Below are 20,371 nucleotides of genomic sequence, written 5' to 3'. Positions count from 1 at the left end.
TCTTTTAGTTTTGTTTCGTCTTCGAACTTCAGCCGACAACTTCAACTCAAAGGAAAAGACTCTGTTGAAAATCCCGCGGCGCGCGCTCCTCTTCATTGAGGACGTGCACGAGCACTGCGTCTGAGGAAATTCCTGGATCCATGGGACCTAGGGAGTCCTCATCTCCGTTTTATTTTCTTTACTAAGTATTATTTTTATATTCGTTACTCCCTCCACAAAGGGAACTGAACTCTGAATCATGTTTCTGGCCACTTCACGTTTCAGTGAACCTTTAAACTGCGCGCGAGTCTGCTCGCCCCGAAGACACGAGGAAACACGCCCCGCTCTTAAAGGAGCTCTTCTTCAGCAACAAAGAGAACCATTTTGCAAGATAAGTTTACTGAACTTTTAATGTGATTTGATTCCTTGTTGTCTCTCAAGGTTACTGCCTGTGTTTTTGCCATGCTGAGATCATCTCGGTGATCTCTCTCGTCCTGAAACTTTAGTTTCACTTTCTCCCTTCCTCTCCCTCTCTCATCTGTTATCCGTTTAGTCTTGTATTTTGTTTACGTGTCCTGTACATACATATTTACTCGTGTAAATTGTAGAACTTGTATTGCTTAGTTCGATGTAGTATTAGTCCAATTATTAAAAAAACCCATTATATCCTAGATTGTCTCTGTATAAGTGTTCATTGTACAAGTCAATGAAATGATGATCAAGCTACGCTTTACAAAGGTGCTACTGTTAAGTAACCTACATTTTATAAGAACAAGAAGCTAATTTTCTTGGCCAGAAAACATAGCTTTCTTCGAATTATAAGAAAGAGATAATTTTGTTGAGAAGTTGATGGAATTAATTTTACGACCAGTTTGCGGGACAAACAACTGTTTAATTAATACATTAATTTCCCTTAAAATTATTCTGATTATTTGATCTGAAAGAGGGACATTTTGGTATATTAATGATTGAATTATAATTCATTGTAATTGAACATTGATGTATACGAATAAGTCTAAATTTCAGCTTCAATAATTTATTAATATTGTAAGAATATAGATGAATCAACCTGATTCATAATTTTGATTCCCTATAATCATTTGAGCTAAGTCATATTCCTTACAGAGGAGTGGGTAAAAATTCAGAGGCTGATTTTGCAAAGAAATCCACATTCAAACCAAAATATCTGACTTCCTGTTGGTCGGAGCTAATGACTGTAAATTAGAAAGTTGTCCGGCTCAATGAGACCAATATAAATATTGATTTTTTAAACTGTAGGTAAAACTAATCCCCCACTTTTGTCAAAAGCATTTTGAAAGTGACACACTTCCTGCTGCCAGTTGGTGGCGCTATAACTTTGACTCACAATAGTCACATCCATGTGATCGGCCTCTTACAACAAACACACTGCTGAAGTTTAATCAAGATCAGTTAATATATGCAGAAGTTATAGCACACTTACTGTTTCCATTATTCGCCATAAATTTGTTTCCTCGCCACGGCCAAACCATTCGAGATATCAAAAATCCCCTGGCAATTTTTCATCCTCAATGTCTTGACTTCATGCACACCGAGTTTGGAGGCGACTGGGTGAATTCCCTAGGAGACGCGTTTCAAATTTCCAAACAACCCTAAATAGTCTACTTCCTTTTGGGCTGGCGTAAAACTTAGAGCGTGAAAGTTGTTTGGCCCGATGAGATCTATATGTGTACCGAGTTTCATATTATTACATGCAAGCGTGTTTGATTTATGGACCAAGTTTTCGGACCCCGTTCCAGGGTGTCGAGTTGATGCTCGGGTACCAGCTTCAGCCCGGCCCTGCTGGCCACGGGTTCTGACCCGTGTGCAACGTTTCAAGAGTTTTTGAGCATGTTAAGGGCCCCAAAAGTACCTGAATAGTCGTAATAATAATAATAATAATAATCCTACCAAAAACAATAGGGCCTTCGCCCTTTCAGGGCTTGGGCCCTAATAAGAAAAAATTGTTTTTTTTTCTTTTATAAGCAGTTTCTCAGGATGAGATCATCCTGATGTTTTTTTTCAAAAAAAAAAAAAAAAAAAACAATTCTTAAAATGTCTTCAGGGCTTGAACGTCTAAATTATAACCACTGTGTGGAGATTATGATCACAGACGTTCTGTGTAAACGCACATAAAAATAGACTTTTGTATGGTTGGAAAAATACACACTTTGTATTCTGTTTGTTTCACAGAAGAATAGTTGCACATGTTTTTGAATGCACAGTAAAGTGTAACACCATTTTATTCTGTGCGTTTTACAAAGAAATGAGTGATGAGTCTTTATTATAACCAACAGGTAATTCATAATCTAGACAGACAAAAACATTAATAATTCTGATAACATGCCAGATGAGATGGACTCCGTAATTGGGATGATCGGTTTATTTTTCTGACAATGTATTAGGGCTGCACGATTATGACAAAAATCAGAATTGTCGACTATTCCCTTGAAATTGTTATTGCGTTCATTAATAACGTTTATCATAATTAGCATATTTGTATGTTTTGAATAGCTTTATACCAGTAGTTCTCAACTCGTTTAGCCATGGGACCCACGTTTCCCCATAGTCATCAAGCTACAAACCACTTTTTTAGGAATTATATAGACCTATTATAATAAATTTGTTTACATAAAAATTGTTCACGCACACACACACATGAACATAAGACATAAATTGTAAGAATATAACTAATACTGATAAATAAACAGTAGGCCTATGAGGCTAAATTATTAAATATCAGTCCCAAACTAGTTTTTGTTAATACAATGTTTGATCTAGGGAAGGACAGTGCGCGAGAGAGACCGAGTGTGTCCGAGAGTCCGTGAGCGACAGTGCGCGACAGAGACCGAGTGTGTCCGAGAGTCCGTGAGGGACAGTGCGCGACAGAGACCGAGTGTGTCCGAGAGTCCGTGAGGGACAGTGCGCGAGAGAGACCGAGTGTGTCCGAGAGCGCGCTCGACAGTGTGCGAGAGAGACTGAGTGTGTCCGAGAGCGCGCGAGAGAGACCGAGTGTGTCCGAGAGCGAACGACAGTGTGTGAGAGAGACCGAGTGTGTCCGAGAGCACGTTCGACAGTGCGCTAGAGAGATCGAGTGTGCCCGAGAGTCCGTTAGTGACAGTGCGCGAGAGAGACCAAGTGTGTCCGAGAGCATGCTCGACAGTGCACGAGAGAGACCGAGTGTGTCCAAGAGTCCGTGAGCGACAGTGCGCGAAAGAGACCAGGTGTGTCCTAGAGTCCGTGAGCGACAGTGCGAGAAAGAGACCAGGTGTGTCCTAGAGTCCGTAATGATTGATTAAACTCAATATATATCAACAATAAAATAATCTCAATCCTTTTTCTCAGTTTTTACACAAACCGTGTCGATCACATTTATCAAACCTGTTACCAAAGTTACTGTGAGAAAAATTAATAACTAAGTATTATTTTTTTTATAATTTGAGAAATACAACTTTATCAGGAACTATAAATCAAATTTTGCTCAAGTTAAATTGCTTACAACCCTGTTAGACATTTTGGAAAAGTTCATACAGTTTACAGATACAGTATGTATATATATATATATATATAGAGAGAGAGAGAGAGAGAGAGAGAGATGTCAAAAAGTTTGGTAACATGGATGGAGAAAATGTGAATCAGATTTAAATGTAGCCTAACATAAAAGAGATAATATATTTAGTTTGAAAACCTGTTTACCATTTCATAGTTGAACTGTTTATCTAAAAGTGATGAAGTGCTTGAATGTTTCTAACATGAATGTTCTTCAGCATCATGAATGAATGAAGAATAAACACCAACCTCTTTGTTCTTCAGGATCTTCAGTGTGTTTCATTCTGCAGGGTTCTGGATCACTCATGTTCTCACTGTCCTCTTTAATAAACTCAGTCTTTGCAGATTTCAGCTCTTCCTTATGCTCTGATGCTCGTCTTCACTTGTAGCCGATGGGAATATTCCAGCATTTATTGGAGAATTACAGTGGGAGGAGCTTCACCGATGTTGAATTACAGCGTGTGAGGAGCTGATCTAGCAAAATCAAAAATATATCAGTTACTGAGTTTGTTTTTATGTTCATGGACAACAGAATATAAATAGTGTAAAATCTTCCATGTATAAACAATGGTAAGAAAAACAGTTATAAGCATAAACAAGTAAATCTACAGATTTGTTTCCAACAAATCCCCTCAGTCTGCTGACACCAATTTACAGGAGATCTGAAGACATCAGCATAATAATTGAGGTGAAAACAGGAACTATTGTCATGAAATAAAGAGTGTTTTCAGCAGATCTGTTAATATTGATGAGCCTCAGACTATCAACACTCATTCAACAAGCCATTCAGGATCATCAGCAGATCATCTCACTTTATTCTGAGTGTTTGCTGTTAGAAACACATTATTTGAGTCAGGATAGATGATAAAAGCCTGTAAAACAACTATATTGAAAGACAATACAGTTATTTTTCACAAAACGACATGGATAAAACATCAAAAATACAAAACAAACACCGCTGACACTCAGGTAAACAACTACCCTACTAAACCATAAAATGTCCAAATGAATCTAAATATAGTTCGACATTTTAATAACTACATTCATTGCAATAACGTAGCCTACCCAGCTAGAAATGTTACGTTCCCAGGACGTTCTCAGAACGTCCCCACTGGTGTCAAGGACGTCGCCTAGTAACGTTCCGGGAACGTTTGGAGACGGTCATGATGTGGAGTTCTTTAAAGGGTCAGAGGACGTTATTTTGCGGACCTTCACGGAACATTCGGGACGTTCTCGGGACGTTTAGGGGACCATGTTTTATTTGGAAATGTGATGTTCTCAGAACGTTCTCAGAACGTCCCCACTGGTGTCAAATACGTCGCCTAGTAACGTTCTGGGAACGTTCGGAGACGGTCATGATGTGGAGTTCTTTAAAGGGTCGGGGGACGTTATTTTGTGGACCTTCACGGAACATTCAGGACGTTCTCGGGACGTTTAGGGGACCATGTTTTATTTGGAAATGTGATGTTCTCAGAACGTTCTCAGAACGTCCCCACTGGTGTCAAATACGTCGCCTAGTAACGTTCTGGGAACGTTCGGAGACGGTCATGATGTGGAGTTCTTTAAAGGGTCGGGGGACGTTATTTTGTGGACCTTCACGGAACATTCAGGACGTTATCGGAACGTTTAGGGGACCATGTTTTATTTTGAAATGTGATGTTCCCAAAACGTTCTCACAACGTCCCCACTGGTGTCAAGTAGGCTACCTGTAGGGAACCAAACTAGAATGTTACTGCAAAAAACACTTGTTCTTGCAGAACCTTAATCAGGAATAAGCATGCACGTTTAACACATTCAAAGATAAAATCCAAAGCAGGGATCCGTTATTTATTTATTTATTTATTTTGTGTGAACAAAAACAGATTATAAATAAATTATATATTATATAAATGATATATATATATATATATATATATATATATATATATATATATATATATATAATTTTAATAATATATATATATTTATAATTATAAATTAATATTAATGTTGTCATGCATATAGGAAGCGTATAGAAAATAAATCAAACACAGTAAATAAATAAAAAAGTTTTTCCAAATATTAGGAAACAGTAACAACAAGAACAAAGACATTAACCTTTAATTTACTTATATTAAATATATACTGTGTGTGTGTGTGTGTGTGTGTGTGTGTGTGTGTGTGTGTGTGTGTGTGTGTGTCTCAGTCACTGTCTCCATCCTCAGGAGGTGCCCGAAGTTCTTCTTCCGCTGCCTGAAAAAACAAAACATTATATTTACCAATCACTTCAACGACTTTTTAATTACTTTTAAAATGAGATCTCATTGAATAAAACAACTTACAGGTGTCGCGACCACCTTTGCACGGTGAGGTGCATGTTTGAGGGTTTCCCCTATACATGTATCTATTTCCTTTTCCGTGTGTTTCGGAAATTGTTTGGCACAAGCACCTAGAAGAGAAAAAAAAGGTAACAAAATAAATGTGAAAGTCTCTAAAGACTATGCTGGAAAGTATTTACAAAAACAATAATTCAAAGCTCCACCGAACAAAAATGTAAAAAAGAAGCACGTAAACATTTAAAATGGACCATTATTATGACGTTATTGTGATACATGATTACATTTTAAAATATGTAGACTAGGCTATTATAGTTATTATTATAGTTTGGATTATTTTATATTTTTATTTTATATTTTTTATAATATCCCATGAGTCCTAATAGGTGCAATTTCAACTATTTCTGAAGTGCTTTTATAAAGAACACCGCTTTCTCACATAACGCAGTGAATCAGCCCCTGCACGAGAGAATAGGCTAATTGATTCTCGAGCCATCAATATCAACAGATTCAGCACCATCGCCATGGACAGCACCGGGTAACGGCGCGATGTGGATATAAAATTGCTACATTATGAGACACAATTGCCCCCTCCAAAATGGATAAAAATGCATATTCTGCAAGGGGGGTAAAACAATCTAAATAAATCTATGACAAGTATCACTATTGAAATAAAATGTGAAAATAAATTAAAAGTGTTGCGCCATATTACAGTAAGTTAGCCTACACATGGCATGCAACATATTACTTTTTATTTCAGCGTTGAGCATTATAAACAATCAGACACGAATCGGATGAGCTCATGATGCAATAACCAATCATATGAGTTTAGATAAGAGTGAAGAAAAAAAAAAACTGCTGGTTCGCGGGAGTTTTTGCCGCGTTCACGCCACTGACGCCAGTGAGTCGCCACATGGCCACCTCAGACATGTGACAGACAGACACAATCTGGATTTCACCGAATTCACTCGAGGAAAACTGTAGATGTAAGTAAGATATTAATTTATAATGTTTTTCATGCTACTAAAATAACGACTTGATTTTGTTTGATTCGGAAAAACGAATTAACTAATTCATAAATGGTTCTTGTGATAGCCTACAGTAATTTGTATTTGTTGTAATATTGAAAATGTTTTTTGTGTTTTCGTGAAATTAAATATAAGCATATATGGTGTAGCCTACACAGTGCCGTCGCAGGTGGTGCGAGGCCCTGTGCGAACTTGAAATGCGAGGCCCTGCTCTTTGATGTGGATGCTCAATTGCGCATGAATAACAGTCACACGGACGTAGCTGTTCTAGTTCTATTGCATGCATAATCTCGCTGCAATACGTTTTTATCAAGTAGAATAATACAGCATAATCTTGCACATAGTCTCAGCTATGACTTTTTGCTATTTATTTCAGAGGGGAAAAAAAATCAACTGTGCAACGAGTGGTTTTACATCAAGTCAGCTCGAGAATTTGTGTGAATACATATATAGATCTACCAACGTATATCTTATTGGTCTAGTGGTAGAACTTTCGCCAAGCATATCAGAGATTTTGGGTTCGAATCCGCACTCGTATAGTTTTTTTTTTTTTTTTTCTCGTATAACGTTAGTTTTTTTTTTCTCATCAAAACCGATTATGTTCATCAGTGGTTGTATATCAAGCAGGGACACATTTGTGTGCATTATGTTAGAGTATCCGCAACGGATTGAAGCGCGCGTCGAAATGAAGACAGTGCGGTGTGTGCGCGAGCCACACAAGAAAACACTGTATCCGCGGGCCACTGATCGCAGCTGCAACGAGCACTTTGATCACTTGATTTCAAAAACGTGGAGATGTTTTATTTATTTGTAGAATTGTTACATTCGTGCCGCGAGATGTTTTAAAAAGTGGTGGGGACAAAAAAACAAAAAAACATAAAAACAAAAAAAACAGCAGGATTGCGAGGCCCCCTAGTGGCGCGAGGCCCTGTGCGGTTGCACAGTTCGCACAGTCTATGCGACGGCTCTGAGCCTACAGTTAGAGTCTTGCACGTGTTCGGGTACCCGACGGGTGACCCGCAAATTTTGCTCAAACGGATGAAAAATATCCAACTGTGTCGGATACGGGTGCGGGTCGGGTCGGACACGGGGGAAACACGGGTCTAAAACACGGATTTAACCCTCTGGGGTCCTTCGGGTCCAAATGGACCCGAAGCGTTTAAATAAAATTTTTTAAAAAATCATAGCTTCATCGGAATGATCCGAAATTTGGTGACTTTGTTGGTAGGCTACTTGATATATGAACACCCAAAAAAATTGGGGACAGGATTTGAATAGTCTAAGTGGTTGTAAAAAAATTAGTCACACTCAGGACCTTCGGGTCCAAATGGACCCGCCATAGGAAATGAATGGGAAATTGGCAAAAATGTGACAATACAGAGTTTTTTTGTGCGTACAATCTACAAATCAGCCACGATCCAGAAAAAAAGCACACAACAGTGAAGGGGTGAATCTATAAAACATCAAGAGTGCAAAACAGACACATCCACACACACACACACACACACAAACACACTTTTATACACATACACACAAATAAATTCAGATTACAAAAATCTGTTTTGAATTTTTAAAAATCACAGCTTCATCGGAATGTTACGAAACTAGGTGACTTTTATGGTATTAGGTATGTGAACACACAAAAAATATTGAGGTCATGATCCAAGCATGCTAAGTGGTCATCACACTTCTGCTCTTTGGTCAAAAATGACCCCCATAGGAAATGAATGGGAAATTGTCAAAAATATGAAAACACAGAGGTTTTTTTGCGCATACAATCTACAAATCAGCCAGGATGCAGAAAAAAATGACTCAACAGTGAAGGGGTGAATCTCTAAAACATCAAGAGTGCAAAACAGACTAAATCTGTTACGGCAAAAATCACTAGAATTCGCAAGCATTTCTACAGAGAGCTGTAAATCCACTAGTGGTAAAAATGTGCTATTGCGTGATAAAAATGCTCAGTGTGTCCACCAGTTGGCGCCCATCTCATTTCAAAAATTGCTTTCATGAGGCCTAGGCTTGACTCTAAAATGAAATACAGCTTTAATAAAAATAAAAATTATATATATATAAAAAAATTCTATTATATTCAATGGGAAAAAATGGGTCATAATTATTGCATAAATATTAATTATAAATCATAAAATTATCTCAAAACACCAAAAAAGAAAAGAAAAAATATTATAAAAAACAAGTAAAAAAAAAAATATTAAGATTTTTTTATATATATATTAATCCCGCCCTCCGGGTCCATTTGGACCCGAAGGTCCCAAGTGTGACTGTTAAACGAAGGACCCCAGAGGGTTAAAACAATCACATGCAAACGTAAAAATATATGCATTTTTAGGAACACATCTACAAAAATATGCCTGTATTTCAAGTTGATCAAATAATTTAAAATCCACATCCGTTTATTTGTGCCCACGCGCCACGCCCTCCCAGGAATCTATACGTTACCTATACTTTCACTTTTAAAAATGCATCATAACCGCGCGCGATCTGCTTGCAGTCGTCAAGATGGATGCTGAGGAGTTGAAGAAAAGAATAGCTAGTGGAGATTGTAAAGTTGTCGACAATACGTCATCAAAAATCAAGTCCAGTGTGTGGGAGAAATTGTGGAGTTAAGAAAATATTGTGAACGGCTTATTTGCTGCATGCATTTTCGTGTTGGATAGCCGCAAATGTGGAACTTCATCGCTGAGGTAACAAACCTAGCAGTTCTATCGAACAGTATTTTTCAAATTTAACTATGTTAAGTATGTGTGGTGTGCAGGGCGTGTTTGAACCCAAAATTGTCAGATAGGCTAGACGAAATTGCGTGTTGTTGCCGCGTTTGTTCGATTGGATAAATTTTACAAGGCTACTCAGTTTTGTGGTAACGTTAGCCATGTTCTTCATGGACAGGCGAAAAGTGATGGTCTGCCGAAAATTGATTGCATTATTTATTGCAATAAGTAGAGGCTTCAATCATTTTGTTGTAAGTAGAATACTGCATTTTATGGGTTGTTTTCGACATTTAAAGGTATTTTAACAGGTAAAAAGGGCTGGATTGGTTTGTACACATCAGGTAAAATAATGCAGAGTCATAAGGATAGCCTAATTGCAAAGAGATCATGTCTTTATTTTATATATAGTTGAGCAGTAAGTTATGTTATTATAGGCTACAGTCCGTTTTCCGTTTTACGTATTCCATTGGCAACAACAGGCTTCTATTATTTCCTATAATAATGTAAATGTCATGATTAAGCTATAAACGGCAAACACTTATTTGGGCACAGTTGTTACTATGTAAAAAGAAACGTTAAAGTATCACACAGATACCTTTGCTATTACCACGGACATAAACTGATGGTTATTTGCACGTTATGTCTGTTTGATCCAGCTGTAGACGTAAAGAGACTGGGCGCAATCAATTTTCGGCGTAGCCTATACCATCACTTTTCGGCACGACACCTGTCTTTTCCTTGTGTTATTTGTCGTGTAACCTTGTGTTAGTGGCGGTTCTAGAGGGAGCCAGGGGGGGCCAGTGCCCCTGTGACAACAAGCTTGGACCCCCTTGTGGCCCCCCTAAATGTGGAGTGTGAAATAATTTTTACAAAACTATTTTTTGCTATCGTTGTTTTTCACATCCGTTATTAGACAGCACGGAACACAAATGTAACCCTAGAGGGACTGCTTAAATCGGATCTATTAAATGCATTACAGAAGTGTAACGTTAGAACCTGGCCGTTTGTTAGTTTGTGGCAGTTTGAAAAAGGATAAAATATATGATCAACAAACTCATGGTGCTGAGTATTTTTACTTAAACAGGGATGCAAACAGTTTGCTTTTCTACGCCTCTTTTTCACGTCAGTTTGGGTGACTTGGGTCTGAGAGGGTCTGATTATAATTTCACAAAGTCATCTGAAGCCATTCAATAGCTTAATGTGAGGGACAGAAGTCTATTTACATCATTAAATTAAAGTTTATGGAAACTCGTTTTCCCTCCTCTGCGGCTGTCAATCATTCTCCATTCAGTATTCAAACAGCGCGCGCGCCTCGTCCGGTTACAGCAGGATGCACGGTAAAACTCTCTCCAATATGATATATTCACATTATAATGCATGATCTGTAGATAAAAGGCTGTGGATTTGCATAACATGACTTTATTTTGTGTATTTGTATTTTATGTTTGTTGCTGTTTTTAAACGACTCGCTACCGTGTGCCTGTTCACACCACAAGGACTATGAATCGGCATCAAACGCACAATAACTGGAATTTAAAACTGTGAAGAAACAAATGATCAATAAACTGTTGGACAGATATACACTAGGATTTGTGCGTTCGACTTTTCTTCGCTTTGTGCCGTGAACTTTTAAATGCGCACTTGTGCAGCGCAGCGCTGAACACTGTGACTCCACGTTGCTTTGAGCACATCATGCGATGCGCATACGCGCTTTGTGCGCTCTGTTTTGAAGCGTTTCAAATTATCATGTTTTTTCCTATATTTTTTATACCTAGCCTGCACAATACATTTAAAATAAGCATAATTTAATTGTATATATTGTGTGCACTAAAGCTGGTGAAAACCTATCTCAGGTCCACAATGTCAGATGACAGATTAAGCAATTTAGGTGTTCTAAGTATTCAAGGAGTATTCAAGAGTCAAGGAGGGCAAAGGCCTTAAATCTAGATGAATTTGTTGATCTTTTTGCAAAAAAAAACCCACAAAAATCGTAGAATACAGTTAATGTGGCTGATTCTGAATATGTAATGCAAATGTAGAAAATATAATGGAAATACAAATACATTGTTGAATGATTGTAAACATGGTATTTTGCCTGTTAATGCCTACAGTGCAGTGCAGAACATGATATGACAACAATAAGGACTAAATGTAACTGGCCCCTCTAACAGTACATCTGGCCCCAGCTTGGCCCCCCCAGTTGAAATGGTCTAGAACCGCAACGTTACGTTGGGCAATACACATTTTTGTAATTGAGTCTATAATGTGATTGGCTAAATGATTTTATGTCGGGTGCGGGTCGGTCGGTTCTATTTTAAGCAGGTCGGATGCGGTTTTAAGCACTGCGGGTACGGGCGGGCAGGGGCGTCATGCAAGCCAAAATTCTGGGGGGGCACAATCTGAGACGTTGCAATTGTTTTCTGACGGGTGATATGGATCATGTTAGGAGGGGTCAGGGGGTTTCTCCCCCTGAAAATTGTTAAATTCTGGCTGCTAAACATACCATTTCAGTGCAGTTTGGGAGGGACAGAAATACCTTAACGGAGCTAGCAGCAACCCTCCTCTATCTGAGGACTAAGTTAAAGTATATTTTGTAAGTTTATGTAAAAGACAGTTTGATGAACTGTAAGCTCAAATTCAAAAGCTTTTGAAGTCTACTTCATTAAAGCATGTTTACACACACACTTACTGTACACTTAGGCCTACTACACATGATTTTAAAAACAGTACCATTGCAGTTTTTATGTTATGATTTTAAGTTGGTATGTGACCTAAGAACGATCTTACATTAAAGGTACATAAAGGTGCTGAGGTCTGACTTTGTGGTGCTCTGAAATTAAGTTATTTTAATATTAATATTAATATGTGATGAAGGACTTTGAAAGAAGTTTGACAGATTTCAGTGCTGAATAAGGTTTACGGTTAGACTAGGCTAGCTATCGATAGCGTTACACTGACACAACTTAAGTTAATGCTCTGAATTCGCAGCTAATATCAAATCCATAACTTTTTGATCAAGTTAAAATTTCCAGGTCAACCACAAATAATCCCACTACCTTTTAATATCATCCAATAACTAATTCAATGCCGATTTGTTGCTTTGCCCACTTACCACTTCAAGACCATCTGTAAAACATTGCCAGCTCAACGTGTGAGTTGCTTGAACATACACAGCAAAGATTCTAGAGCGCTACGCCTGTAGCTCTAGATTTGATACACAGACACCATATTAGGAAAAAGGGGCGGGCTGATGCTGACCGATGTATTACACATCCAGAAGAATACATTTGAGTCATTATAGGCTCTGGTATATTTTGGAGCATAATAGGAATAAAGTTGTGACAAAAAAATTATCAGGGGGGAAAAATCTGAGGGGGCACGTGCCCCCTCACTTTGAATGGGCATGACGCCACTGCGGGCGGGTGCGGATTTACAAAATCGGACCCGTGCAGGACTCTGCCTACAGGGTCTGGCATTTCAGTTGTTGGTTTATATTCCGCCTTGGGTCGTATATGACTGGCACACAAAGAAAGAGAAGAAAGCAGTAAACATTTGAAATGGGCCGTTATTGAGGCATGTGCATCACAGAACAGCGCTCGATTCTTGCGCTTGAATGGTTTAAAGTAAAATCACTTTTCTATGATGTGATAAATGAGCAGTTTCTTAAAAAAACGGAATTATACTTAAGAAAACAAATTATCCGAAGGAACGGACAGTACACTCTCAGAAAATAAAGTACATAATTGTACCTTTAGGGGTACAATGGCTTGTCACTGGGGCTGTACCCTCAAAGGTACAAACAATATTGTACCTTAACCTTTAAAAGAATTGGTACATATATGTACCTTTTAATGCTTTTTGACCCTCAAAAAGGTACATATATGTAGCCTACCTTTATGTCCAATAATAGGCCCTAATGTAGATTGTACCTTGGGGGGACAGAAATGGACTCCTACTGTACCCCTATTTCTGACAGTGTACAGACATTTTTCTGTTTATCATTTGCTCTTTAAAAAGTTACATGATGAAGTGAGAAGAAGAGAGAAGTTTTGAAAAGCATACTTAAAACAATATGGTGGAGGGCTGTCCCAATGAAGGTCAGTTTTCCTTTTCGGCCTTTCAGGCTGTAATTTGACCAGGCCTCATTGGTTGCTATTTTCCGAAGTATTCTCCTCACAGCATCTCCAATGTTGCTGCCTCCCATCAGGCTCAAAAACTGTATCTATGCAACATATAAAGATAAATATTAAAAAGCAAATGTTAGTGTTGCAATGGCACGCGGAGCAGGGTTAATCGCTGGCACACAAGCAAATGTGAGTGGTGTATGTATTTCATTCAGGTAAATTAACATGCACACAGATCTACATTTTGAACTTAAAAATTGCACTTTGTGACAAAAAGGTTTGCAGACCCCTGTGCTATATCACCATACCATCCTTTTTTTTCCTTCTGGGCCCTCAAGTTTTAATATTAAAGCTTGTAGCTCCTGCACTGTTTTGCAGGGCCTCTCAATGGTCTCCTGTGGTGGTGTTGTGATGGTTGCCGGACCAGGACGATTCTGTTGAATAGCCTGGACCAGACGTTCAATAGAATTTGAAATATCTGTCGACATTCTCTCTATTGCAAGGAGCATCCGCTGCTCAGATTGCTCGATGAGATGCTGGAAATCTGAAAAATTGAGATAGGTGAGATGATTGGGGGGGGGGGGGGGGGTTGTTTAGATTGTAGATTGTGTAGATTGTTTCAAAGCAGCTTTACAGAGATAAACGTATAATTTAAGGTAACAGAGATTGAGATTAGTAGACAGTAATTAAAAAAAATCAGCCATAATCTTAATTTACTGAAGATTTAAAAAAAACACATTTATCTTAACAGATGAATAGAAGACCAACATTAAACATACATACCATGGAAAGTATTATTAGCTGAAAGATTTGGCAGGGATGGCTCATCTTCCTCAGGTGAGTGAGCTGTGATTGTGATGTCAGTAGGTGGTTTGTCTAAGAACAGACATTGAAAGCATGGGATAAACTCATACTGTAGTTCAGGGGAGTTGAGTACTTTGACAAGGAATTGTAACTTACACAAAATACCATGACAAGAAATACCAACCTACAACTCGCACAATATAAGACACTCCAACCAAATTCAAAATTTTTAAAATAGGATTTTCATCAGAAATCTGTTTGTATTTCACACAAAATAGCCTCTTCGTCAGCTGGCAATGCACTTATTTTGCCTGTTCACTAATTGACACTGGACACACCACCATCAAATCAACACAACACCAGAAATGACATCAAAATTTAAATCTGTTACTTACAACTCGGAGGCTTTGGGAGGCTTGGTGGCTTTTGAGAGGATGTGGACATTTTTCTCCTTTTTTTGGAAGGAATCTCACATTCTCCTATTAATTCAGGATGAAACAGTTTATATATAGTTTAGTTTTATACAGTAGTTATCTCTGTAATCATGCATGGCATATGGCAGGATTTTTATACATAAACAGCGGAGTAATGCATGAAAAAGCAATCACGTGTGTTTACCTTCACTCTCTGTCCAGTATTTTGATGGTACTTTTTTTTTCCGCTCTTTTAGCTCCTCTTCTTCTGTTTCCACATTTGAACTTTCTACAGCTTTTTTGGCTCGCTCTCTGGCTGTCTTATAGTTGTCTTAGGACAGAGTAAATTTGTGTTGTGTTGTTATTGTTGTTTTTGTAATCATTTTACTATTTAAAGGCAGTGTACCTCCATATGACTATATATTTATTCAGTTCTCTCACCAGTCTCGGAGAGTATTCTTATTTTGTGCCGCTTCCAGAGCTCCTTATCTGGCCTTTGGGAGGCCTTTGCCATGGCAGCAGCGTTTCTACGGGGCCAGTAGCAAATCAGAACCTAAAACATTTCAGGGAAAAGTTAATCACATCTTATTTTTTTCCGTTATTAATTATGTGTGTGTGTGTGTGTGTGTGTGTGTGTGTGTGTGTGTGTGTGTGTGTGTATGTCTGTGTACCCTTACCCCATTCACCTCCTCTACCCATAATGCAGGCGCCACAGCAATTGCATTTTCTTGTTCAAAAATAACTATGTAAAATCCAACCTACATTACAAACAGAAGAACATACACTCCTTAGAAAAGAGGGCCGATAAATATGAAATCTAAGTTAAGACATTAAAGCAATGACAGAAAAATAAATAATACTAACTATGTACATATTTCCATGTTTCCTTAATCAAGGTCATGAAGGAGCGAAAAGACAACTTTGCGGCCATGCCCGTCCTCAAGGATCATTGCCTTTCCTTGCAAGTTTGTCTTGTCCAGAATCTCCATCTTTGATGGACCACATACATAGGCTCCATAGATCATCGAGTCACATGGCTCGTAAAGGTACGATGTTAAGTGCGAGAAGACTCTACACAAGAGCTTTCCGGAGTTGGTCCTCTCCAGAACTTCACAGCAGGATGTTGGGCTAACAATGTAAACATTATTAGGATGTTTCAATTGTATTGGTCTCTCTTCACTTGATTGTATAGGAATCTGTGAACGTTCTTGGAGCCGTTTTGCTGCTTGGACTAGAACATGGTTTCCTGATCTTACCATCTTCTTCAGCTGGTGCAGGTAGCTCTCAAATGCAAAGGCACTGCATTTGTCTAATGATCCGTATGTGGTGGCATCAGCAGTGAGGTGAAGCAGTGAGTGCACATTGTACACCAGGAATTCTTTCCCATATATGTGCCGGCCTTGTTCTACAAAATATGTGAGGAGCTCATGGGCATACACACTGTGGGTTTGTGTTAAATGTGGAGACACTAGTATGCACAAAGCCACACTAAAGGCCATGAAATGACTGTACAGGGTTTCTGGCAGGATTCCCCGGAGAACAACTTTGCCAGTGTAGAGCATAAACTGCCTGAATTCAGTGGCCTTCCACCTCTCCAATTCCTCCAGACTCCGTGGCTTCCTGGCAAAAATATGGGGTATGTCACTTCTCAAATTTATTAGCCTCTGATTGACCTCCCTCAGCTGAGCCGGCGATAGCCGATGCCCCGACTTGCCCCGTGACCATAGTAGGAGCATTTTTCTCATCACTCCCAGGCAGCACTGGTGCATGTAGTCAGCAGGGAAAGACTTGATCATGTCAATTTGGAGATTGCTGAAAGGGGACACGGCATTTTCATGATGATGTTCTGGCTGGTGTTGCTCTCTAAATGAGACATCATTCCTCAAAGTGAGGTCATGCACTTGTTGGTATGTGATGCGCCCTTCCCAGTTGCCTTTTTGGGTGCATTTGTCACAGCCATAGTAACCTGAGAATTGTTTGATGCACTTCAGCATGGCTTTTGCTGGTGCATCACAGGTAATGCATCTCAATTTTACACTGATTGTTGTTTCTCCCCATGCAAAGCCATTCATTACAAGCATGTTCAGTTCATCTGATATGACTTTAATGAAGTCCAGTGATTTGGGCTTGGCCTCAGTAAGGGCAATGGTCAAAGGAAATGTGCTTGCTGGTTTTAGATGTACTGTGCAGAGTACAGGCCAGAATGATTTACCAGTGCTCTTAAAGAGTGGCAGTCCATCTACATTGAGGGAAATCTCAAGCTCAGTGATGTCTCTTGCATAATTGTTGGGATACCGATTCAAGCACATGATTAATTGTTCAGTCACTCCTAATTTAATGCATTCCACACCAGACACCATTTGGCTTTCAACATGATCCGTTTTTAATAATGTTTTAGTAGTTGATGGCAGGTGTTTATGCCCTTGATCCCTGAGAATTTTGAGCAGTTTGTCTGCAGCATTGTGCTTGATATTATATTCATTGATCCACTTCTTTAACTCCTCTGCTAAATTTTCAGTGGGCATATCATTGTTGGCAGTATTCTCAAAAAACTCTCCATCCATGTCACTACTGGAATATTCAAGAGCCATATTCTCTGTGTCTTCTGCCATTGTATGTTGTAGCGATGTGACTGCATTGATGTCAGTTTTGACAAACGACATTTCTTCGCTGTCACTTTCAGATTCTCCCGTCATTGCATTTTTTAGGCCTGGGCTCCAGATTGGCATAGGGTCCCTGGGATTGTGTGCTTCACTGTCTAGCACAGTACTAGGACCAGCTGCATTAATGTGCACATTTCTCATTTTCCTTTGCACCCTCTGCCATAGTCGCTTATATTCTCTTTTCCTAGCTTCTGCAGGCATCCAGTTGTGTGACATAGCTATGTGTTTTTTTCTCTGCAAATGGTGGGTACACACATATAATTTAAGTAGAAAACCTAAAGATCATTCAACCTTTTTTGCAAGACAAGCCTACCTTCTGAGATGACATCATGCTAGTCTGTCTGTAGGGCAGGGTCTGGAAAGCACAGAGAAGAGGCATAAAGTGAATGGAAATCATATATATGACGTGGGAGAATGTTATTTACACTGTTAGTGTTACTTCAAAGGATAGATGATACTAGATCCATGCCTGAATTATGACTTGCCTAAGTTGCCGGTTGTGCATTAAACTGTAATTTCTATAATAATAATTATTTATTTATTTAATTCGGTTTTATTTTATTTTGTTTGTGTATTTTGTATACAGTGTATTTATGTATTTATTGTTTGTTCTGGTTTTGTTATGTAGGCTATAAATAAAACCAATACAAATTTAATTTCATGAACATTATTAAACATGGACATTTTATTTTCCCCAAAAAGGCTTATTTCTGCTATTGTAGGCTCTTTTTTTTCTGTTCGGCCAGAATAAGCTCGTGCACCTCTGGAAGCGGAGTTTCACGCAAAGTCACAAAAACTGCCGTGCACACATCCACGCGAAATGGCAGTAGCACCTCACTGCAGTAGCCTACACGAGATCCAGGGGGCAGAGTTGGATCCAGATTTAAGGTGTGGAGATTGGTAGGTTTAGGGGTGGGTTTAGGGATCAGGGGGTGGAGATGGATATAGGTTTAGGTATATGTAAGGTGGGAGGAGTTGGATCTGAATCCAACTCCTCCCCCTGGATTTCGTGTTCTGCAGTGAGGGTCTCGCGCCCACACCGTGATGACGGCACCGTCGCGCTCGTGCGGAGGCTGTGTGAAGGCGCGTTAATTTTCAAATAAAGTATAACTTACAATATTCATAATAATTGCATTCATAATTTATTTTAAAGTAGCTAATGTTAACATGACAGTAATAATAACCCTAAAAAAATTAATCTGAAAAGGATAGGCTACTCCTTCAGACCAAATGACGTCACGTAAACATAACGGTATTTAACGACAATTAGCCTATAGCATAACAGCGTTTAACAGTGCGGGCGAGTGGTATAAAGTTAAAGAAAAAGACGGAAAAGCAGTTTGTGTGAGTAAATGTGGTACATTTACTACTGGAAAAGACAGTCCGTAAATTTTATGTCAATTTATTGTGGAAACGGCCGTTTTACCATAAGAAAATTTCGCTCAAAGGCTACTGCCCTTAAAATTCCATATTATTATTATTATTATTATCATCATGTCTACATATTTTATGTCATTTTGTTTTGTGTTTTTAATTTAAATGAAATGGTTAATTAAAAAGACATTTAGGCCTACCTCAGAGAAACTGACAGTTGGGATGTCCAGTTGGGATGTCCACTATTGAGGTGTGAGTCAAAGAGTTGGGCTGTGTGTGAGCGCGATGGTCACAGACCCCAGTTTATATATGCCCTCTGCCAGATTTAGAATTTGTGACATAGGTGTTAAACGTTTTTTATTTTATTTTTAAAAAATGTAAAGTATATTTATATAATGATATATTGCGTTATAATAATAATAACGTTATCTTATGTAAGGGATAATGTGAAAAAATAATAAAGAAAATAGTCCGTTCCGTCTCTAAGAATCCTGCGTCCATAGCAACACTGTTTTTCATGGCAACGAGAAAAAACAGACCGCATTCTACATTAGAATTCAACCAAGCCATGTAATAAAATATAATATAAATGAAAACAAAAAAACTGGGTTCCGCACCCAATAATTAACTAATTAATTAATGCAACTTGGAGTATATCTTCGTGTGTGTGTAGGCTTGGCCTAGCCTATATTATTATTTTTTTAAATAAAACATAGGCCTATCCATTATATCACCATACTTTGCGTTATATTGAAACTAAGTATTGTTTTCAAATAAATAATTGTTGTGAGCATAATTTAGTATTAGTTACTAATATATAATTCGTATTATAATAATTATAATTTAGTATTATTTTTTAAAATTTATTAAAAAATGTTGAAGTGCAAATAGACCCAATAAGTCATATTTCCCGGTTGTAAAATTGTCGTGTTTTATTCGTCTTATAGATAGGCTACCTAACATTTCTCATGAAAAATCGTTATTGTAATCATGTATGAGATTGTAAACGTCTTACCTTTTTCTTCTTCTCAGATGTGCAGAACCTGACTCATCCAATTGATTTTTTCTTCGATGGTAAAATAAAATAAAATTCTTCCCCCAGAATGAAGTTCAGTCGTGGTGTGATCTTTGTGGCATATTGAGTTTATGGACAATTTGAAATCCCCATTAACTTTGTCCACTTTATCAAGCAGCTACTTTCCTGAAATTATGTATCGCTCAAGCGGTTTTATAGCCTATATATATATATATATATTAATATTTATATATATGATTTTTTTTGTTAATGTATCTTCATTACCTAGATATAATTATACAACATACAAAAAGTAGTCAAAACACATCTAACAGACAAAAGTTGTTTATTTATTGATAC

The 20,371-nt window shown here is 38.2% G+C and overlaps 1 protein-coding gene across 2 annotated transcripts in view; it reads right to left on the bottom strand.

Annotated features, from left to right (window-relative positions):
- Positions 1–20,371, bottom strand: part of LOC308686868 (uncharacterized protein) — a 29,047-nt gene that overhangs the window by 5,982 nt on the left and 2,694 nt on the right. Inside the window, exon 2 of one of the 2 annotated variants that reach the window (XM_081358937.1) lies at positions 3,796–4,015. In XM_081358937.1, coding sequence (XP_081215063.1) covers positions 3,796–3,853 — 58 coding nt within the window. In that variant the 5' untranslated portion in view covers positions 3,854–4,015. Of the gene's footprint in view, positions 1–3,795; positions 4,021–20,371 lie in introns of both variants that reach the window. The other variant, XM_081358936.1, reaches the window with a different exon arrangement.

This window comes from Scardinius erythrophthalmus (genome assembly GCF_964197995.2).
Source record: "Scardinius erythrophthalmus genome assembly, chromosome: 1".
NCBI lineage: Eukaryota > Metazoa > Chordata > Actinopteri > Cypriniformes > Leuciscidae > Scardinius > Scardinius erythrophthalmus.
This window is presented reverse-complemented; position numbering and strand designations above follow the sequence as displayed.